At 41.8% G+C, this 17,865-nt stretch overlaps 1 protein-coding gene across 1 annotated transcript in view; it reads right to left on the bottom strand.

Moving 5' to 3' along the window:
- The window catches only part of STAU1 (staufen double-stranded RNA binding protein 1), a 42,292-nt gene that overhangs the window by 4,069 nt on the left and 20,358 nt on the right, over positions 1-17,865 (bottom strand). Inside the window, exons 9-11 of the mRNA XM_007446394.1 lie at positions 3,748-3,978; positions 2,636-2,779; positions 687-833 (exon numbers count right to left, since the gene is read on the bottom strand). Of these exons, the coding sequence (XP_007446456.1) occupies positions 687-833; positions 2,636-2,779; positions 3,748-3,978 (522 nt within the window). The remainder of the gene's footprint in view (positions 1-686; positions 834-2,635; positions 2,780-3,747; positions 3,979-17,865) is intronic.

The raw sequence follows: 17,865 nt of genomic DNA, 5'->3' as shown, positions 1-17,865 counted from the left end.
ATGTGGCCACAGCTGCTGCCATTTCCCTCTGCTGACAGGACTGACAGACACTGAATCAGTCCTGGTGTTTTCAAGTTTATCCTGAAAGGAATCATCCAGTGACTGGAAACAAGGTTGGCCAAGGCTTTCACTGAGGGTACTGCTTACCAACCTCGGCAGAAGTGCAATTTTCAATATGGGATTTTTGTCTAATGTTCAATTCATAAAGAGAAAGAAACCCCAAATCGAAACTATGGATTTGGCCCTGACTCTATTATCACACTGTCTCAGTGTCCCAAGCGTGTTCCACAACTAACAAAAGCCTAAGGCTGATGAGTCTTTTATGCAGGACTCACTCTAAGAGCACAAATGATAGAATCACACACGCATTAATTTCAAGTCCAATTAATTACCCGTCATCCCACAAAAGGAGAGGAGCAAGCTGCCCTCCACCAAGCATCCCAGACCACAAAGATACTGAAACAGTAGCGACTTAACCCAGCACCATGCTTGGAGCTATGGACATGCAACTCCCCTTCTGACCACACTATAATGAATCAAATGCTAGGACCCTGCTCAGCCGGGCTGCTTTACTGCCAGGAGGATGAAGCCTTGCCCTGAAGCTTAGCCCTGGAGGAGTCAGAGTCCTGAGGTGAGAAGGTCATCTTGCAATTAGAGAACAAGGACACAGAGCCCTGAGCAGTCACCTTCTCTTCTGATTTGAGGGCTGGTTTGGTGGGCTGAGCCTGTGGGACTTTGAAACCAAGGATTTCCAGCATGTTCTCGGCTGCATTGCGTTTGGCCACCTTCTTATTGGTGCCTGATCCTTCTGCAGTGTGGTTTCCCACCTTCACCTGCATAAAGAAGGCAGAACTCAGATCAGGGCTTAACCCTTTAGAATAAAGACTGGTCAGCAACTGAAAAGAACCGAGAATGGTCAGAAGATGGATGGCTTAACAGTGGTGCCCTGGAGCTGGCTTGGACCAGCCTGTGAGAGCCCATTATGAAATCCTGAGGAATTTGGAGAGGTGGCTGTTAAAGGCAGCTATTATTAAACACTAAAGTATATAAGCTTATAATTAAACAAATTATTTTAACAAACAGAGGTAATGAATACTTCAAATTCATCACTTCCTAACTGGACTCCATTTGACAATTGTCTATGCTTTTGTGATTCTTTACACTTGTATGTGTATGGTGTCAATATGCAGCTACACATCTCTTTCCAACTCAGAAAATGGCCACAGTGAGAGTACTTACACCACAGAAATCTGCAACTACTACTTATCAAGGATTAAGTTATACTGTTGATTGTCTATTCTTAAGCTTAAGTGATGGAGAAAAGGTTAATAATGCAGATTAAGCTTTAAATTGTTGTCAAGTCTGCAGCCATGACATAACTAATACAAAAAACTGAAACTTCCAGTCTTGGGAAAGTATTATCTGATTCAGCAAAGAAGCCATTCATATTGTTTAAATGAGTGAAGTTCTGACATGTCTTTGTTGTTGATGTAAATAAAAATATCAACCAGTCCTCATGCTCGTACCACAGTCATTCAACAATGACAGAGGCAAACCTCCTTGCTGAACCTGAGGGGAATAAAGAATTCACACGAGTCTCATTCTGTAACGCTGCTATTGGTGACTGTCACACTGAAGTTACAGATGTATGAAATTTACAAGAGTATTACATATTTTTTGTAAATTGTATGCTACACTTCCTTCCTATCAGTAAAATTTATAATATACACATATGTACATATAATAAATACGTGTGCATATACGTGTATAGTCTCCACACACACTGCCTTTCCCTAAGAGTTGGCTGTTACACATACTCCAGCACACATCACTGCTTACCATCCCCTTCCAAGCTGGTCTTGACCGCAGACCAAAACCAGAAGGCCCGTCACGAAGGAGTCAAGGAAACCCTCCCTGGCCTGTGAAGAGGGGCCTGAGGTTGAATCCCAACCGGGCATCTACCAGCCGTTTGATCCTAGGCAAATTACTGAGCCTCTCAACAAACTGCAATTTTCTCTTGTACATGGAAGGGTCATTACTCTTCCTGCCCTCTGACTGCAGAGGTGAAACACACCAGGCTAACTGATGGTGCTTTATAAGCTGTAAACTGCTATGCAGAGTGAAGGGTTCTGTTTTTCACCAGAAAACACTATTAAATTCAAATCAAACATTCAGCTGCCCATTGTGAATAACTGTTTAATAAGCTGAGTGCATGGAGAAACGCTCTGTACAAATCTGAGGCGTGAACCCAATCCCCAGACTCCAGGCTCTACAGAAGGATCAGCAGAAGCAGAAGCAGACCCTTTCTAAATTCATAAAGCTTCTGAGAAGAACAATAGTAACCTTCAAGAAGTAACAAAGAAAAAAGTTACCCACAATTCCCCCACTCCTCTAAACAGGCACAGTGAGTCCAGGCTCCTACCTGTTGATACAGCAGCATGTGTGCTGTGCAGACAAGCACGTTTTAAGGCATCAGATTAGGGCAGGCAACACGGTCTAATAACAGTGACATTTGGCGGCAGGGAGTGCCCACTGGACCTGGCCTCCTGGGGAGAGGTGTCCGGCCCCTGGACTACCTCAGGCCCTGAGACAGGAGGCGGTCAGAGAAGGACCGCCCACAAGCCGGCTGACCCACCTGCATCACAAACTCCCTGCGGCGCGGGAGGCCTCGCTCAGTGAGGAGGAGGTACTCTGGCTCCTTCTCCTTTTTTGCCTGCTGGATCTGGGCCAGTCTGCTAATCGGGTTCATCCCCTGGCCGTACTCCGGGCTGCTCTGTAGCTGAGGAACAATGAATGTAGAAACCACGTGCCATGTTAGTCATAGAAAGGACCTTGCCAATTCAGAGACCAGGACATGACAGTTGATTACTTCTATGTTGTTCTAACAGCTCAGAATTAATCAGATCTTTTTTAAGCCTTTTTTTAATTGAAAGATGCCTAATGATTTTCTATGATCGCTCTGAGGTGATTTTAAGGTCTTCTTAGCAAACCAACATCACCATTCACTACGAGTAGGCAAGCATCATTGTAACGTCTGCTTTTGAACAATAAATGTCAACATATGATAGTAAATGAAGAGGTAGAAAAAATATAACAAACTCTCTAAAACTTCCCAAAAGTCTACATTATAAGGATGGGTTCCCAGCTTTCTTAACAATGACTCAAAATCCAGAAACCATATGCTAACTTGTGTGTGAGAAAAACTTGGATTTTGATACAACATGAAACTACACTGACAATCAGAACAGGTCCTGGTGTTCATAAATGTCCCCGAATGGACCCGTCCCTTCTTTGGGTGGCTGAGAGAGAGTATAATTTTTGATAGGTCCTTTAGCGTGACTCAAAAATAAGAAGGTGTATACGTCTGACGCCTACGCCTGCCCCAGACATCTCCCCGCCCAGGAGTCTCCCGCGCGTTCAGAACCGCGCAGTGGGCAATGAGACGGAGGCAGCAGAATTTAACTGTTCTCCCCGCAGACGGGCAGCGCGGCTGCCAACACACAGCTCCTCACTGTGACTGCACCCAGATGGGCGCGGCCGCCTGCGGAGGCCTCCACTGAAGCCAGCACAGTGTCCCTGTCGTTGCCTAACCTGGGACTCCTGTGGGAGCAACCCAAGGTGGCCCCCGTAAAGGCTCTCCAAGGCCGGGCCTGTGCCTGCCAGCCCCCGACCTCCTTCACCAGCCTTCTAACCCCCCAGCTGGCTCTGGGCAATGAAAACACCCTCTTCATTCAGAAAGGTCCTTACCCTGACTATGCATTTTGTTTTCTTTTTGATCCTGGGCTTCACTCGCTCAACTGTAGGCAGGGGCGGCAACTTCTTCAGCTCCTCCAGAACAGCTACAGCAGCATTTTTCTTTGAAATCTTCTTGCTCTTCCCTTCACCTTCCCCCACAAGCTCCCCAACCGACACCCTGGTCACAAAGCTCTTCATGTGGGGTGGGCCACTCTCCCGGGCAACCTGTTTTAGAGGGAAAGACTGAGTGAAAGCGTGACAGACACTCATTACCAGCTGCACGGCACACTGGTTAGCACACTATTTCACACGAAACACAGGAAGAGGGGAACTGAGGACAAGACCCATTAAATGAAGGGCGTGTAAACACTGATAATCCTGGATGCTTTCTCTTCCCATTTCTCTTTTTTTTTCCCCCAAACTTGTTAATGTTCTCAGGTCTGATGAGTCCAAAACAGACATGGAATAGGGAAACATTTTCTACTCCCGCCCACCCAGGGTCACAGACTGTCCTGAGTTTAGTGAGCTCCCCTGCAAACGGCAGAAAGGAAACTGGCCCAGCAAAGCCCAGGAATAAATGCAGCACACAGAGTTCAAGTTTAATATTTGCTCTGAGCTGCAGCCAAGACTGAGCTTAGTAAATACTGGCTGCTCTACAGCTGTAAAAAGGAATAAGAAAATCTCCAAGCACATAAAGTGATCTCCAGTACACAGTAACTGAAAAAAGCCAACTGCAAAAGAGTGTACAAAGGGTGGGGGGGGTGTTAAATCTATGTATACATATACACACACATATAAATAGACACACAAGTGTGTGTGTTTATATGCTTATTTTTGCAAAAAGAAACTCAGGAAGGATAAAGCAGAAACCAATGAAATCAGTTTCCTACAGCAGGTGGCAGGGATTGGGGTAGAAAGGGGACGAGACGACACTTCTGAATATATCTTTTTGTGTAGCTTTGACTCTTGGAACCATTTACTATAACACATATTAAATATATAAGAATAAGTCAACAGAGATGGGGGAAAATACTAAAATGGAATATGAACAGAAACCTAACTGTAATTAAAGTGATTACATAATCACACAGAAGGAAAATGAAAATCAAATCCAACCTACATGAGCCAAGATACCCTTGAAAAGGACAGTTGAGTTAGCAGACTTACACTGCCAGATTTCAAGACTTTCTGTAAAGTTACAGCATCTACAACATCACAGTATTGTTTAAGGATAAACCAAAAGGTCAATAAAACAGAAAAGAATGTAGAAACAGACCTGCACATAGACGGTCTTTTGATTTTTGGCAAACACACCAAAGCAAATCCAAAGTCTTTTTTTTATAATGACATTGGAGCAACTAGATATCCACATGGGGAAAAAACTGAACCCAGATCCTAAACTCAACCAAAAACAAAAATCAACTGAAGCTACAACACAGACCCAAACAAGAAAGCTAAAGCTATAAAGCTTTCAGAAGAAAACACAGGAGAAAACTTCATGAACGTGAGGCTGGCAAAGAATTCCTGAACACAAAGAACACAAATCACAAGTCCTCAAAATTTAAGCTGCTCATCAAAAGGCAACGTGCAAACATTAAAAAAGGAACTCATAGAATGGGAGAGAATATCTGCAATATATGTACCAAACAAAGGAATTATATCCAGAACATTTAAAGAATTCCTACAAGTCAATAATAAAAAGACAAATATTCAATTAAAAAAATCCTTCACCAGGTACTTTTGGCAAAAGGATGTGGAACAAGTGGCGGGAGTGTAAACTGGTACAATCACTTTGGGAAACAGTTTTGAGAAGTTTCATCAACACCTACCCTTTGACTTAGCAATCCTGAGTGCACATGCACCCAAGAAGACGTATCAACCTTATTTATAATGGTTCCCAACTATCCAATATCTATCAATAGGACAATGGATAGAGTTTTATATTCATACACTGGAATACCACTCAGCATTAAACTACTGATACACATGGATAAGACTTAAAAGCATTCTGTTAAGGATAAGAAACTCAACCCAACAATCCATATTATATCTTTTTTTATTTAACATCTTTATTGGAGTATAATTGCTTTACAATGTTGAGTTAGTTTCTGCTTTGGTAGTGTATATATGTCAATGCTACTCTCTCACTTCGTCCCAGCTTACCCTTCCCCCTCCCAGGGTCCTCACGTCCATTCTCTACGTCTGCATCTTTATTCCTGCCCTGCCCCTAGGTTCATAAGAACCAGTTCTGTTTTGTTTTTTTTTAAGATTCCATACATATGTGTTAACATACTGTATTTGTTTTCTCTTTCTGACTTCCATATGACCCAGCAATCCCACTACTGGGCATATACCCTGAGAAAACCATAATTCAAAAAGAGACATGTACCACGATGTTCACTGCAGCACTATTTACAATAGCCAGGACATGGAAGCAACCTAAGTGTCCATCAACAGATGAATGGGTAATGAAGATGTGGCACATATAAACAATAGAATATTACTCAGCCATAAAAAGAAATGAAATTGAACTATATGTAGTTAGGTGGATGGACCTAGAGTCTGTCATACAGAGTGAAGTAAGTCACATTACATCTTTTTATTTATATGAAGTCTAAGAACACAGAAAACAAAATCTATAGTGATTACAGAAAGCAGCTTCTTCTGGCTGGAAAGGAACACAGGGACTTATGCAGGTTATGATAATGTTCTGTATCTTGATCTGGGTAGTGAATCACGGGTTTTTCCATATGTTAAAATTTAATGGGCTGTGCACTTAAGATACATACATTACTGTATAAGAGACTGTTAGCATAGGGAAAAAAATAATCCAAGCAAGTTAGGAAAACAATGCTCTGAATATACACATTCAGTGTAAAGATAAAAAGAACTGCAAAGATAACTTAAACCTGGACTTCCCTGGTGGCGTAGTGGTTAAGAATCCGCCTGCCAATGCAGGGGACATGGGTTTGAGCCCTGGTCTGGGAAGATCCCACATGCCGCAGAGCAACTAAGCCCGTGCGCCACAACTACTGAGCCTACACGATGCAACTACTGAAGTCCACACGCCTGGAGCCCATGCTCTGCAACAAGCGAAGCCACTGCAATGAGAAGCCCTCACACTGCAATGAAGAGTAGCCCACTGCAAGTAGAGAAAGCCCGCGCAGCAATGAAGACCCAATGCAGCCAAAAATTTTTTTTCTTTTTTTTTTTTTTTTTTTTTTTTTTTTTTGCGGTACGCGGGCCTCTCACTGTTGTGGCCTCTCCAGTTGCGGAGCACAGGCTCCGGACGCGCAGGCTCATTAACCACGGCTCATGGGCCCAGCTGCTCCGCGGCATGTGGGATCTTCCCAGACCGGGGCACGAACCCGCGTCCCCTGCATCGGCAGGCGGACTCTTAACCACTGGGCCACCAGGGACGCCCGCCAAAAATTTTTTTTAAAACTTTTTTAATTAAAAACAAAAAAACGTTCTTCAACTGGTAAATGCATGTATAAGTTGTGGTACATCCATACAATGGAACATTATTCAGAAATAAAAAGAAATGAACTACTGATACATATAACATATGGACTCAAAATCTGCATTATGTTAAGTTAAAAAGCCACACAAAAGGCAATATACTCTTGCCAGTAGATTTGTAATCTTGCAATCTGGAAAGATCACAAACTTCCAAATGGACAGCACTGAACACACTGTATCTGGCTGGCCATTTGTTAAAAGGTGAGAGGCCTGAGGGGAAGGAATAGTACAAGGAACTTTGGCCTTTGTTATCATGATTTACAATTATGGAAAGGTCATGTCTGGGTTGTGTTTTCTAAGATGGCTTTATATTTTTATGTGCTCCCTCCAGGCTTCTTAAAATGTTATTACTCATCCCGTTAAATAAATAGATAAAGGGAAAGCCCAAAAGGGGAAAAAAACAAAAAAAGGCAATAAATTCTCTAATTCCATATACGTAATATTTTGAAAATAAGCAAAACTGTAGGGACAGACATCAGATCAATGGTTGCCCAAGGCTGAGGATGGAGGGAAGGGACTGACTGCAAGGGGACACAGGGGAAACTTTATGGGGTGAAAGATGTTCTTTATCTTAATCGTGGTGATAGTTATACAACCATACCATCAAAACACATCAAATTACATACTTAAATAGGATGAATTTTACTTTATGTAAATTATACCTCAAGGAATCAGACTGCACATCCCCCTGCCCCCTGCCCGCCCCCCAAGAAAAGCTGATAGAGGCATATGAAAGGATACAGGAGCTAGTCTGAATGGCAAGTTGAACATCAAAATGATTAGCAACAATAATGGAGTAACACTTTGAATGCATCTATACTAACATAAATTAATATAATATAAGGCAGGAGGAGATTTTCTTTGGACACGCAGAAAATCAACGTCTGACATCCACCACAGTAATAACTGGTGCTGGGAAGAATCATCAATGACTGCTAGAAACACTGGGGAACTCTGTAAGGGCACAGCCTTCAAGCATCTCCCCATGGGTTATGGATTAACTATAAAGGGAAAGGAAGTCTCCACAGAGTGGCACACATCTGGTGTAGGCAATGAAACTAATATCACTAACACTCGGATAAAATGACATCATGTGCTGCTGAGAACCAATATTACCTCTGTAGTGTTCCTGCCAAAAAATGCACAACCTGAAACTAATCATGAGGAAACAATCTGACAAACCCAAACTGAGGGCCATTCTACAAAATAACTGACTTTTAAAAATACCAAATATCATATATATAGATTGCCAACAAACACATGAAAGAATGCTCAACATCATTAATCAAAACTACAATGAGATATCAGCTCACACCGGTCAGAATGGCCATCATCAAAAAGTCTACAAACAATAAATGCTGGAGAGGGTGTGGAGAAAAGGGAACCCTCTTGCACTGCTGGTGGGAATGTAAATTGATACAGCCACTATGGAGAACAGTAAGGAGGTTCCTTAAAAAACTAAAAATAGAACTACCATACGACCCAGCAATCCCACTACTGGACATATACCCTGAGAAAATCATAATTCAAAAAGAGTCATGTACCAAAATGTTCACTGAAGCTCTATTTACAATAGCCAGGACATGGAAGCAACCTAAGTGTCCATCAACAGATGAATGGATAAAGAAGATGTGGCACATACATACAATGAAATATTACTCAGCCATAAAAAGAAACGAAATTGAGTTATTTGTAGTGAGGTGGATGGACCTAGAGTCTGTCATACAGAGTGAAGTAAGTCAAAGAGAAAAACAAATACCGTATGCTAACACATATATATGGAATCTAAGAAAAAAAAAAAAGGTCATCAAGAACCTAGGGGCAAGACGGAAATAAAGACACAGACCTACTATAGAATGGACCTGAGGATATGGGGAGGGGGAAGGGTAAGCTGTGACAAAGCGAGAGAGTGGCATGGACATATATACACTACCAAACTAGACAGCTAGTGGGAAGCAGCCGCATAGCACAGGGAGATCAGCTCGGTGCTTTGTGACCTCCTGGAGGGGTGGGATAGGGAGGGTGGGAGGGAGGGAGATGCAAGAGGGAAGAGATATGGGAACATATGTATATGTATAACTGATTCACTTTGTTATAAAGCAGAAACGAACACACCATTGTAAAGCAATTATACTCCATAAAGATGTTGAAAAAACAAACCAGTATCATAAAAGACAAAAAAAAAAAAAAACAAAAAACGCTGAGGAACTGTTACACATTAAAGGAGACTAAAGAGATGCATCAGCTAAACGCAATGTGTGATCCTGTACCAGACTCAAGACCAGGAAAATACTTTCTCTAAAGGACATCATGGGGACAACTGGCAATATGTGAATCTAGGATGTATATTGGGTAACAGTATTACAGCAATGCTAAATTTCCTGTATTGACAATCAGATTATAGTTATTTTAAGATGTCCTTGTTCTTAAGAGACACATCCTGAAATATTAGGAGTCAAAGGGCATGATGTCTGCCACTTGCTCTCAAATGATTCAGCAGAATGAAAAATAGAAAAATATGTACATTTACAGAGAAAAAAAAAAGCAAATGTGCTAAAATGTTAACCACTGGTGAATCGATATGAAGGATACATTCACTGCCCTACGCTTGCAACTTTTCCATTGGTTTGAAATGTTTCAAAATAAAAAGTTGGAAAGATGGCTAGGAAATCTTTGTGAGCCCAAGAACTGGCTGTGCTGTGCTCAAAGGTGAGAAAGGGAGGCATCTCAGAGAGCGGCCTCACTGCCCTACAAAGGAAGAGGTTTGTTGGGAAGAGCCCTGCCCGCACAGGTGCTTGCAGACTGATCTTAGAGAGCCCCCCAGGGGGCTTCCCTGGTGGTGCAGTGGTTGAGAGTCCGCCTGCCAATGCAGGGGACACGGGTTCGTGCCCCGGTCCGGGAGGATTCCACATGCCGCTGAGCAGCTGGGCCCATGAGCCATGGCCACTGAGCCTGCGCGTCCAGAGCCTGTGCTCCGCAACGGGAGAGGCCACGGCAGTGAGAGGCCCGCATACCGCAAAAAAAAAAAAAAAAAAAAAAAAAAAAAAAAAAAGAGCCCCCGGGATGCCCTCCCACACTGACAGCCTATATTCCAAATGCTCCCTCCTTGAACAGTGCTCTCCGCGTCCTCAGATGAGACTCGAAAAGTAAGGGTAGCCACCCTGATGGCTCACTTCAGATTCACAGTCCATCCCGGTCCCTCAGCAACCATTTTCACTGTCTGCTCACATCATAATCCCACCAATCTACATCTGCAATTTAACCTAGAATGTATTTGGTGGGATCAAGTCACAGCTGCCTCCCAGTGACTATATCAACCAGCACCGTAACACTTTCTAACTAAAACTATGTATTTTATAAAAAATCTAGCTGTATACATTTTTCTGAAAAGCTATATGAATGGCTCCTGTCTTCTCTATTGCACACTTAACTCAGCTTCCAACATGACATATCTTACTATCTGTCAAAAAAAACCCAAAAAAACTATTCTATTCATTTATTCAATAAATATTTCCTGAGCATCCAATACAGGCCAGGGAATCTTCCAGGTGCCAGAGATAGAACTGTGGGGAAAAAATAAAAGCTTTGCTCAACCTAATAATGGAAGCTAATATGAACTTTTGATATGTGAGAGCTATTTAATATGAGCACTCATATTAACAAACTCAATGACACTACCTACACACAAACTGTCACGTTTTAAATTATCACTTTAAGAGATATTCACCACCACAGGGCACTCCCACAATTTCTTTTGTGACTACCTGACAATACCCTGCTAAGTGTTACATATTCCTGAACAGAAGTATGAAAGCCAAATCTAAAACCTAAACAGAAGTATAGGTAGGACAGAAGCAATCTGGTCCCCAAATCCCAAAGAGCAAAAATATAAAATGGCAATCCCTCACTAAGGTCCAGAAAGCTCTGTGACTCTCAGGCAAAGCAGCAATTGGTGTGGGCAGGTGACAAGCTTCACAAGGATCTAGGGCCCTGGCCCCAGCAGCCACCTCTGTAACCCCTAGGTGACCCGAGAAGCCAGGCATCTCCCATTCCCACAATCTTTGTACACCTCCCTCCAATCTTTAAACATCCATTCTTGTGCCACACTAATCCCTCAGCAGGAGGGAAAGAAGAACTTCTTCCCTTTCCCGAAACAGGTTCCCAGGGAGACCGTGAGGCTTCTCCGGGTGAAGCTCCCACCTAGTTCCCACTCAACAACTAGCCCTATTATTCTGTGTGTCCCCTGTCTCATTGCCTCCCCAGCCACCACCTCCCACCCAGAACAGAGGCAGAAAGGCTGGAAGGGATGTTGGGCCAGGTAAGATGCCAGCCCGAGAGCCATCTGGTGCGCTGCACTCTGGAAAGGGGACAATATAAACTGATCCTGCCTGCGAGGATGGGGCAGGGATGGGTGTGGGGGGGGTGTGGGATGGCCCTGTGAACCAAGTGCCACTCTCTACCCCCACCTGTGCCTCATGGCAACGGATGAGTTTGGAGGTCAGAAATCACCATGACCATCACGCAGCTGATGGCATAAGGACTGAACTCAGGAGCCAGTTTAGGGCACTAGCACATAACAGAAGAAGGTATATATTTCATGAGAGTCAGACATGAAATTTGGGGATCACCTACCTACAAAATGAAAGTATTTTACAGGACAATAAACTTCAGGTAGACTTTTTTTTTTTTTTTTTTTTTTTGTTTCTTCCTCTGTAAGATGGGTTGAAGGACTAGGATCACTGTTCTCAACCAACTCATGTTAAAATCGCCTGGGAAAGTTTGTACAAAACCCACATCTGGGGGCTTCACCCTAGGCCTAGTAGATCAGCTGTGGGGTTGAAGAAATCTGTGGGAACCCACATTGTTAACCTGGTGATTCTGGATGCTTCTGAGGCCCACTGACGTCTGAGACCACAAGACTAGATGGTCCCAAGGGCCTTTCCTGCACTGACATCCTATTATCTGAGGCATCAGGAAGTGTGGTAAGTGCACTCTGACTCTCTGCTTATTTCCTCCCATGTTTTGTTCTTTAGAGTAGACTCAGGGTCCTAGAAGTGGAAAATATCTTCAATAGATTCCCAGAGTACAGTCTCTTCAGGAAAAGTACAACCCCGTGTCCCCTGCATCGGCAGGCGGACTCTCAACCACTGCGCCACCAGGGAAGCCCCAGGTAGACTTTTTAAAAAAGAAACAGGCCAAAAGAAGTTAATGAACCACTTAAAATTGTTTTAAGCAGATGTCCCACCTCAAATTACATTTGCCTGAAGTAACAAATATGTTGAGTTTTAAAGCTCTTTGGAAGACTAAACCTATACTCTTTATAACTTTAAAAGACCAAATAATTGATAAAGAAATCTATTAAAACACAACCTTGCATAACCAAGCACAGAAATCAAAAGAAAGAATTTGCAAAGAATTTTTGAAAATTATGGAAACTTTAAAAAAATTCCCCCTTACCTGCCCAATCTATTTGGACTCACTGTGTCTTTGAAGGAAACACATACTAAATGTACTTTATTTTCCATTTTGAACTAACAATCATTAATTGTTGTTTTTAGGCCACCAAGTCTCCAACAACAAATGAGGTTATTAAATGGGTGAACTGGGAAGCACACACTGGACAATGACAAAACTTATGTCTTTTTAACAATTACTCTGACATTTTCAGGGGCCATTTAAGGAGATTCTTAATATTTGGAGGGTAGCAGATGCTTTTGAGAATCTTATGAAGGCAACGGACCCTCCCTCCAGAAGAAAACACATGTGAACAACAAAAGGATCCCCTTCAGACCATTTTAGGAGGTTAATGGACCTACAGAGGCCAGCTGTGGACCGCCTAGAGATCCACGGCTGCCCTAGGAATAAATGCTGCTTTGCTAAATAAATATAAAGTTTGAATCTTCCATGGAAAAATCAAAAGCTTTATAGACAAGCAAAAGCTAAGAGAATTCAGCACCACCAAACCAGCTCTACAAATGCTAAAGGAACTTCTCTAAGTGGGCAACACAAGAGAAGAGAAGGACCTACAGAAACAAACCCAAAACAATTAAGAAAATGGTCAAAGGAACACACATATCGATAATTACCTTAAATGTGAATGGATTAAATGCTCCAACCGAAAGACACAGGCTTGCTGAATGGCTATAAAAAGAAGACCCATATATATGCTGTCTGCAAGAGACCCACTTCAGACCTAGGGACACATACAGACTGAAAGTGAGGGGATGGAAAAAGATATTCCATGCAAATGGAAATCAAAAGAAAGCTGGAGTAGCAATACTCATATCAGATAAAATAGACTTTAAAGAATGTTACAAGAGACAAGGAAGGACACTACATAATGATCAAGGGATCAATCCAAGAAGAAGATATAACAATTATAAATATATATGTGGGCTTCCCTGGTGGCGCAGTGGTTGAGAGTCTACCTGTCGATGCAGGGGTCACGGGTTCGTTCCCCGGTCCGGGAGGATCCCACATGCCACAGAGCGGCTGGGCCCATGAGCCATGCCTGCCGATGCAGGAGACGCGGGTTCGTGCCCCGTTTCGGGAAGATCCCACATGCCGCGGAGCGGCTGGGCCCGTGAGCCATGGCCACTGAGCCTGCGCGTCCGGAGCCTGTGCTCCGCAACGGGAGAGGCCACAGCAGTGAGAGGCCCGCGTACCGCAAAAAAAAAAAATTAAAAATAAATAAATAAATAAATAAATAAATAAATATGCACCCAACCTAGGAGCACCTCAATAATATAAGGCAACTGCTAACAGCTATAAAAGAGGAAATCAACAGTAACACAATAATAGTGGGGGACTTTTAACACCTCACTTAAGCAATGGACAGATCGTCCAAAATGAAAATAAATAAGGAAACGGAAGGTTTAAATGACACAATAGAGCAGATAGATTTAATTTATATTTATAGGACATTCCATCCAAAAACAGATTACACTTTCTTCTCAAGTGCACATGGAACATTCTCCAGGATAGATCACATCTTGGGTCACAAATCAAGCCACAGTAAATTTAAGAAAATTGAAATCAAGCATATCAAGCATCTGTTCTGACCACAACGCTATGAGATCAGAAATGAATTACAGGGGAAAAAACGTAAAAAACACAAACACATGGAGGGTAAACGATACGTTACTAAATAACCAAGAGATCACTGAAGAAATCAAAGAGGAAATCAAAAAATACCTAGAGACAAATGACAACAAAAACACAACAATCCAAAACCTATGGGATGCAGTAAAAGCAGTTCTAAGAGGGAAGTTTATAGTTATACAAGCCTACCTCAAGAAACAAGAAAAATCTCAAATAAACAATCTAACCTTACACCTAAAGGAACTTGAGAAAGAAGAACAAACAAAAACCAAAGTTAGCAAAAGGAAAGAAATCATAAAGATCAGAGCAGAAATAAATGAAATAGAAACAAAGAAAACAATAGCAAAGATCAATGAAACTAAAAGCTGGTTCTTTGAGAAGATAAACAAAATTGATAAACCATTAGCCAGACTCATCAAGAAAAAGAGGGAGAGGACTCAAATCAATAAAATTAGAAATGAAAAAGGAGAAGTTACGACAGACACTGCAGAAATACAAAGCATCCTAAGAGACTACTACAAGCAACTCTATGCCAATAAAATGGACAACCTGGAAGAAATGGACAAATTCTTAGAAAGGTATAACCTTCCAAGACTGAACCAGGAAGAAATAGAAAATATGAACAGACCAATCACAAGTAATGAAATTGAAACTGTGATTAAAAATCTTCCAACAAACAAAAGTCCAGGACCAGATGGCTTCACAGGTGAATTCTATCAAACATTTAGAGAAGAGCTAACACCCATCCTTCTCAAACTCTTCCAAAAAATTGCAGAGAAAGGAACACTCCCAAACTCATTCTATGAGGCCACGATCACCCTGATATGAAAACCAGACAAAGATACTACAAAAAAAGAAAATTACAGACCAATATCACTGATGAATATAGATGCAAAAATCCTCAACAAAATACTAGCAAACAGAATCCAACAACACTTTAAAAGGATCATACACCAGTGGGATTTATCCCAGGGATGAAAGGATTCTTCAATATATGCAGATCAATCAATGTGATACACCATATTAACAAACTGAAGAATAAAAACCATATGATCATCTCAATAGATGCAGAAAAAGCTTTCGACAAACTTCAACACCCATTTATGATAAAAACTCTCGGGCTTCCCTGGTGGCACAGTGGTTGAGAGTCCGCCTGCCGATGCAGGGGACACGGGTTCGTGCCCCGGTCTGGGAATATCCCATGTGCCATGGAGCAGCTGGGCCCGTGAGCCATGGCCACTGAGCCTGCACGTCTGGAGCCTGTGCTCCGCAATGGGAGAGGCAAGAACAGTGAGAGGTCCACGTACCACAAAAACAAACAAACAAACTAACAAAAACTCTCCAGAAAGTGGGCATAGAGGGAACCTACCTCAACATAATAAAGGCATATGTGACAAACCCACAGCAAGCATCATTCTCAATGGTGAAAAACTGAAAGCATTTCCTCTAAGATCAGGAGCAAGACAAGGACATCCACTCTCACCACTATTATTCAACATAGTTTTGGAAGTCCTAGCCATGGCAATCAGAGAAGAAAAAGAAATAAAAGGAATACAAATTGGAAAAGAAGAAGTAAAACTATCACTGTTTGCAGATGACATGATACTATACATAGAGAATCCTAAAGATGCCACCAGAAAACTACTAGAGCTAATCAATGAATTTGGTAAAGTTGCAGGATACAAAATTAATGCACAGAAATCTCTTGCATTCCTATACACTAATGATGAAAAATCTGAAACAGAAATTAAGGAAACACTCCCACTTACCACTGCAACAAAAAGATTAAAATACCTAGGAATAAACCTACCTAGGGAGACAAAAGACCTGTATGCAGAAAAGTATAAGACACTGATGAAAGAAATTAAAGATGACACCAACAGACGGAGAGATATACCATGCTCTTGGATTGGAAGAATCAATATTGTGAAAATGACTATACTACCCAAAGCAATCTACAGATTCAATGCAATCCCTATCAAATTACCAATGGCATTTTTTTATGGAACTAGAACAAAAAATCTTAAAATTTGTATGGAGACACAAAAGACCCCGAATAGCCAAAGCAGTCTTGAGGGAAAAAAACGGAGCTGGAGGAATCAGACTCCCTGACTTCAGACTATACTACAAAGCTACAGTAGTCAAGACAATATGGTACTGGCAGAAAAAGAGAAACATAGATCAATGGAACAGGATAGAAAGCCCAGAGATAAACCCACGCACCTATGGTCAACTAATGTATGACAAAGGAGGCAAGGATATACAATGGAGAAAAGACAGTCTCTTCAGTAAGTGGTGCTGGGAAAACTGGACAACTACATGTAAAAGAATGAAATTAGAACACTCCCTAACACCATACACAAAAATAAACTCAAAATGGATTCGAGACCTAAATGTAAGCCCAGACACTACAAAACTCTTAGAGGAAAAAATAGGAAGAACACTCTTTGACATAAATCACAGCAAGGTCTTTTTTGATCCACCTCCTAGAGTAATGGAAATAAAAACAAAAATAAACAAATGGGACCTAATGAAACTTCAAAGCTTTTGCACAGCAAAGGAAATCATAAACAGGACGAAAAGACAACCCTCAGAATGGGAGAAAATATTTGCAAACAAATCAACGGACAAAGGATTAATCTCCAAAATATATAAACAGCTCATGCAGCTCAATATTAAAAAAACAAACCCAGTCCAAAAATGGGCAGAAGACCTAAACAGACATTTCTCCAGAGAAGACATACAGATGGCCAAGAAGCACATGAAAAGCTGCTCAACATCACTCATTACTAGAGAAATGCAAATCAAAACTACAATGAGGTATCACCTCACACCAGTTAGAATGGGCATCATCAGAAAATCTACAAACAACAAATGCTGTTGTTTTTGCTGGGGTGTGGAGAAAGGGAACCCTCTTGCACTGCTGATGGGAATGTAAATTGATACAGTCACTATGGAGAACAGCATGGAGGTTCCTTAAAAACAGAATTACCGTATGATCCAGCAATCCGACTACTGGGCATATACCCAGAGAAAACCATATTTCAAAAAGACACATGCACCCCAATGCCCACTGCAGCACTATTTACAATAGCCAGGTCATGGAAGCAACCTAAATGCCCATCGAGAGATGAATAGATAAAGAAGATGTGGTACATATATACAATGGAATATTACTCCGCCATAAAAAGGAATGAAACTGGGTCATTTGTAGAGACGTGGATAGATCTAGAGACTGTCATACAGAGTGAAGTAAATCAGAAAGAGAACAAATATCATATATTAATGCATATATGTGGAACCTAGAAAAATGGTACAGATGAACCGGTTTGCAGGGCAGAAATTGAGACACAGATGTAGAGAACAAACGTATGGACACCAAGGGGGGAAAGTGGCGGGGGTGGGGGGGTGGTGGTGTGATGAATTGGGCGTTTGGGATTGACATGTATACACTGATGTGTATAAAATTGATGACTAATAAGAACTTGCTGTATAAAAAAGTAAAAT

This window comes from Lipotes vexillifer, unplaced genomic scaffold (assembly GCF_000442215.2).
Source record: "Lipotes vexillifer unplaced genomic scaffold, Lipotes_vexillifer_v1.1 scaffold251, whole genome shotgun sequence".
Classification (NCBI taxonomy): Eukaryota; Metazoa; Chordata; class Mammalia; order Artiodactyla; family Lipotidae; genus Lipotes; species Lipotes vexillifer.
Note: the sequence above shows the minus strand (reverse complement) of the source record. Positions and strands in the feature narration are given on the sequence as shown.